Below are 5,537 nucleotides of genomic sequence, written 5' to 3'. Positions count from 1 at the left end.
CTGTAGGCATTTGTTTCTGAGCTGTTGCAGTGAACACACGGTAGCCTTGTGACCTCAGCAGTCAGAAAATTCCCTTTATTGCTATCAGTGCTGCTCACCAGAAAATGACCACCTCACAGAAGAAACCACTTTCTTTTTTTTTCCTCTATAGCAGAAGTTCTGTGGCAACAACTAGATCCTGAAAGCTAAGCAGCAGGGAGAGAAAGTAGAAATAAAAATGGAAGTAAAAGTAGTACTGCAGCACAGACATGCTAATGAGTAATATTTGTAATTCCATAGCTGTAAGCCTGACCTCAGGACACTTGTAATACTGAATTTTAGTGCAGCAAAAGGCAAGAAGCAGCAGCCTCTTTGGCTACAGGAGTGAGATGTACTTCAGAAACATACCTGGAATCTACCTTAGTTCAGAATGTCTCCCTCAGTTGATCTGAGTTTGGCCACATGTACTGTTTTGTGCACTTAAACTGAACTAAATCTTGTAATCAGATTATGGCTGAAGCAATGCACACTTCCAATGGTGCACCATCAGCCACTTGAATAACAGTGGGAATATTGGGATTTTTGCACCGACCCCATGACCAAGGTTATCTTAGAAAGTGCAGAGAAGGGCACAGGGTGGTGATTGGTGAGGACTAACATCAAATGGAGCCCTGGGATACGTTTATGGAGCAGCACTGGGATTTCAGGTAGTTAAATTCTAGCTGAGGAAGTTATGTGCCAACTGTGCATAAAACATGTCAGGTCTTTTCACTATTAAATAAAAACTATCATTTAGCCATTTTAATCCAGCTTTTTAATCTTGCATATGGTTGGAATAGATTCAGTACCCAAACTGAGCCATCCATCCAGAGAGCAAGCAGAGCTTCAACAGGCACGGGTCGTGGCAAAGGTAACAAAGGTTATCTGGGGCCAGATAACCTTGCTCTGAAACCAACAAAAAAAATTTTGTCTCTGCTACTTTGACTTTACCAGTCAGAACTAACTGGCCTGAAGCCAGTGCTGCAGCCCCAAGCTCTTGCATGACATTGATCTGACATCCTATCAGCCATTCTTTACAGACTCCAGGAGGATCGTGCTGAAACACTTGGTGTGTTCAAACACGGAGCATTAAATTGTTTTAAAGGTGCACAAATGCAAGTTAAGATGGTGTGGCTTCCGCTGTACCAACTTCTTATGATCTTTAAGTTAGTACAGAAAACTTAGTCAAAACATTTTTATTTACAATTTAAGCACACACTGTTCTACTCCAACAGTAAAACTACTGGGAGAGCAATGGACAGGTCAGGGCATTTCATATGCTCCAACACTTGTAAAGAAAGTCACTTGACACTTAGAAACAAATACAGTAGAGAGCACTAGGACAGTGCCTTTCTCAAGGACTTCACTTGCCCTCAGGGCAGACACACTGATCTTCTCGTGACACCTGGCACATCAGCCGTGACCAGAAGGGCTGCTGCCAACAGCACCTCCATGTGACATGGAAGTCATACATGTATGACATGGAGGTATGGGCACTACAGGAACAAATGCTTGGGCAGGGAGCTTTGGGGAAAAAAAAAAGTTCCTTCAGAACCTCTGTACACACAGTGGGCAGAAAGACTACAACACTTGTGCTTCGAAAAAAATGTGTTGTCAAGTGGCCACACTGACACCCATCTGTTTGAGATCTGCCAGCTGCAGCTGGCTGTTCCCATGGTGCATTCTCCTACCACAGCAGAGTTTCACCTTCAGCACACGTTTCATCTTCAAAAAAGAACTGTTAGTCAGAACCCAAATCTTCCATCTCGTCGTATCCGAACTCCTGCAGAACCTCCTGTCGGTATTGTCCCATGTTCTTCTCCTGTAATATTGCTCCTCATCACTGGAGCTCTCTTCAGGCTCTACAAAAAAGCATCAACACTTACAGATTATCCCTTCTTTTCAGTTAGATAAGTTAATCAGACTATTTTAAGCTACTTGTGGAACTAACAAAGTCTGAACAACTTCTGTATTAGGTGAGGTTTGAACTGTGCTTGGAGTACTCTGGGATGGGGACTTAAGAAGGCAGAGGCAGCATTTCACAACCGTGTGGACCCAAGTCTTCAACTCCTTCTCAAAGCAAGCAATCCTTTGCAATTGCAGCAGCCTGAAAATGACTAATTTTGACTTTGCAAAAACACTCTTCTAGTTCCAAGAATGATAATCTTCCTCTAAGCAGATTTTACCCATTTTAAGAGCAGACCACTACCCAGCAGTGCTCAGTTAAGTCTCTTTTAGCATGTAAAAAGAACAGGATTTATGTGCACAGCATGAAAGCAAACAGCATTTATTATAGGTGTACCTTTTTCTCCATCGTCCTCGGGTAAGAATTCATCTTCTTCAGGATAATCATTCCGCCAGTTATTTTCATCATTTTCATCATCTTCATCTTCATACACTTCCTCTGGAACAGGATCATCATTTACCTGCATGTCAACACAAAACATAATGCTGAGAGCCTGTATTTGTACTGAATGTTAAGTGGGTTTTCATCCACCTGTGCAGTACTATACAGATCAGAAAGAGCCAAGAGACACTGATGGCACAAGGAATTCTGCAGTTACACAAAGCACACTGCAGAAAAATCGGACCTGTCACTGTGTTCACCTTAACACTTCAAATCTGCTTTAGGTGAGAAATGAGTTGAGTTACATATTTACATGTTCCACTTCAGCATTCAAATGTTGATGTCTAACTTAATCCCACTCACTTCAGCAGTAGTGTTATAGATCAAGGAAAAGAAAAAATAGCTTCAGGTTTCCAATATGTAAGTCTGTTGATCACAGTATCTATAGAACAAAAGACTAAACTTCCTAACTCCACAGTCACTGAAGGACAATTCTACTATGCAAAAGTATCTCATATGAAGGTTAAAGTCCAGTCTTCAAATACTGAAAAAGTTGTGTGTCCCCTTGCTCCTCTTTCCACTCAGATATATTAACAATATTTTAATTACTGCCTCCTAATCACAAGTGAGACGTGAGTTACTCAAGTTTACATTTGTGTGCCAAAATGTAATTGGCAGTTTGAAACCAGATGGATTTTTCTGAGTACATGAGCACCATCCCTTCAGCTTTCATTGTCATATCATTATTTAATAAGTGAACAGTAACCTGCAGGAACACAGCACACCAGAGGCCTAAGGCAGCAGTCACTGAGCATATGTGTAGTGTCTATCTCAAAGGACCTTTCTTGGCATGGCAATTTTTAATGACAGGACTTAAAGTATGTTTATTTGTGACCTTTCATTTTAAGAAAGATCCTTTTTTCCACAGCCTTACCCATTCATATTCTTCTCTGTAGGGCTGTACAGAAAGGATATTTTCGATCCAACCAGGGGCTGATGTTTCCTTATAGTAGATGTCATAAACATACTCATCTTCCTTGTCACAGTGCTTTTTAGCATCTTCAGAAACATTTAAACGCTCACGGATCATCTCTACTGCATTGCAAAGAATCACATCTGGATCAATCTTCTGCTAAGAAAAAATAAAAAAATGCTTATTTCCACTCAAGTCATGCAGACAAAGTCTTGGTTACAGCCACCAGTTCCCTTTGCAGCTAACTAAGGATGACATCCTGCAATCTGAGACCAAAACACTTTCCCACAGCAGGATCACAGTATTCAAGAACACTGAGCTGATTTGCTGACCTGGGGGTTGGCAGAAGTTACGCTGCAGTCTCCCACCATCTCCTCTTCTTGGACAATGTCAAACAACTGGAATTTCCCACAGCAGTCCGAACTCTTATCAGCAGCACCACTCTCCTCTTGTGAAGCATCTTCCCGTGCTCCAGAGCCTGCCCCGTGCCCATCGGTGTCAGCCCCAGCCCCTGTGGCAGGCACGGCTGTTGCAGCACAGGCGGGGCGGTGGCTGGCTACCACACGGTACCGGCTCTCCTTCCTCTCCACCTGCCTGGAGGAGCGGAGCTCCTGCAGGATCCGCTGAGTGCTTCCCACAGGGGGCTGGAGCTCCTGCAGGATCCGCTGAGTGCTTCCCACAGGGGGCTGGAGCTCCTGCAGGATCCGCTGAGTGCTTCCCACAGGGGGCCGCAGGCTCTGAGCTGCTCTGTCCCGTGTGATGGCATCCTTAACGTACTTCTGAACCGGTTCATTCTGAGTAGAGGAACAAAAAGGAGGAGGAATATAATGACACCATCAACATAGTAAGTCCTACCCCTTCCTAGAAGGGATTAATGGCTACTAGTAGTAGTGCAATAAGAACTGCAGCTCTAATATTCCTAACATCAAATTAACTTCTACTATTGCTTTAAGCAATGCAACAATCAATATTCTCTTGATATCAGGAGAAAAAAGCAGAAGATATAGAAGGAAAGTTCTAAGACGGTTTCAATTCGATTTTTAAACTACTTTGTGGTATGGAATAACCAACCAACCAAAAACAAATGCCTTTGGAAGACTGCAATGGACCTGAATTTAAGGCAAAGTATCCTTTACAGTGTCCTATAAAGATCATTTCCCAAGACATCCCAGTTTTATTCAATATAAAAGGCCGGATAGTGGATGATAGTTATCCTTGTAGGGCTGAGCTTCAGCACCTCAAACAGCAGACGCTCGGGCTTCACTTGCTGACTGTTCCGTGGTCTCTGAGCGAGAACAGTCTGTAAGTGCGAGAAGCGAGCGCTGAACAGGCTGTGCAGTGCCCGTCACTCTGTCCCGCCCCGCGCAGGAGCTGCCCCTCGGTCCCGGCACAGCACCCGCCGCTGCTCTCGGGGCCGCACCCACAGGGACCCCCGGGACCCGCGGGAGCAGCACCGGGGCCAGCGAGAGCCTCCGGGAGCCCGGCTGGGCCGAGCCGGCCCCGCGGCCGCGCTACCTTGGAGGGCACGGTCGCCACCAGCTTGAAGAGGCTCCGCTCCGGCGGCTCCTCGCGCCGCCGCTTGCAGGCGAGGAGCAGCGCCTCGGCCGGCTCGGGGCCGCCGCGCTTCCGCCGCACCCGCAGCACGGCCGCGGAGGACATGGTCCGGCGGGGACGGAAGGGAAGGGGCGGGATCCCGGCGGGAAGGGGCGGGAGCCGGGCGGGGCCGGGCCGGCCGCGGTTCGCGCGGGGCGGTGGCAGCAGCAGCAGTAGTGGCGGTGGGTACCGGCCGGGCGGCGTGAGGGGGCTCGGCCCGGGGGCTGCCGTGAGGGGGCTCGGCCCGGGGGCTGCCGTGAGGGGGCTCGGCCCGGGGGCTGCCGTGAGGGGGCTCGGCCCGGGGGCTGCCGTGAGGGGGCTCGGCCCGGGGGCTGCCGTGAGGGGGCTCGGCCCGGGGGCTGCCGTGAGGGGGCTCGGCCCGGGGGCTGCCGTGAGGGGGCTCGGCCCGGGGGCTGCCGTGAGGGAACACGGCCCGGGGCTGCCGTGAGGGGGCTCGGCCCGGGGCTGCCGTGAGGGGGCTCGGCCCGGGGGCTGCCGTGAGGGGGCTCGGCCCGGGGCTGCCGTGAGGGGGCTCGGCCTGGGGGCTGCCGTGAGGGGGCTCGGCCCGGGGCTGCCGTGAGGGGGCTCGGCCTGGGGGTGCCGTGA

General features: G+C 49.1%; 1 protein-coding gene across 1 annotated transcript; it reads right to left on the bottom strand.

Moving 5' to 3' along the window:
- Positions 1-1,641: 1,641 nt before the first annotated feature.
- Positions 1,642-5,024, bottom strand: SLC7A6OS (solute carrier family 7 member 6 opposite strand). Its single transcript, XM_032700913.1, is given in 6 exon segments — positions 1,642-1,827; positions 1,830-1,880; positions 2,321-2,444; positions 3,300-3,494; positions 3,671-4,132; positions 4,854-5,024. Coding segments are annotated over 6 exon segments (1,044 nt in total). The 5' UTR covers positions 4,998-5,024; the 3' UTR covers positions 1,642-1,759.
- Positions 5,025-5,537: the final 513 nt, after the last annotated feature.

This window comes from Chiroxiphia lanceolata, chromosome 13 (genome assembly GCF_009829145.1).
Source record: "Chiroxiphia lanceolata isolate bChiLan1 chromosome 13, bChiLan1.pri, whole genome shotgun sequence".
Taxonomy (NCBI): Eukaryota; Metazoa; Chordata; class Aves; order Passeriformes; family Pipridae; genus Chiroxiphia; species Chiroxiphia lanceolata.
The sequence above is the reverse complement of the archived record's forward strand: the minus strand, read 5'-3'. Positions and strand labels throughout refer to the sequence as shown.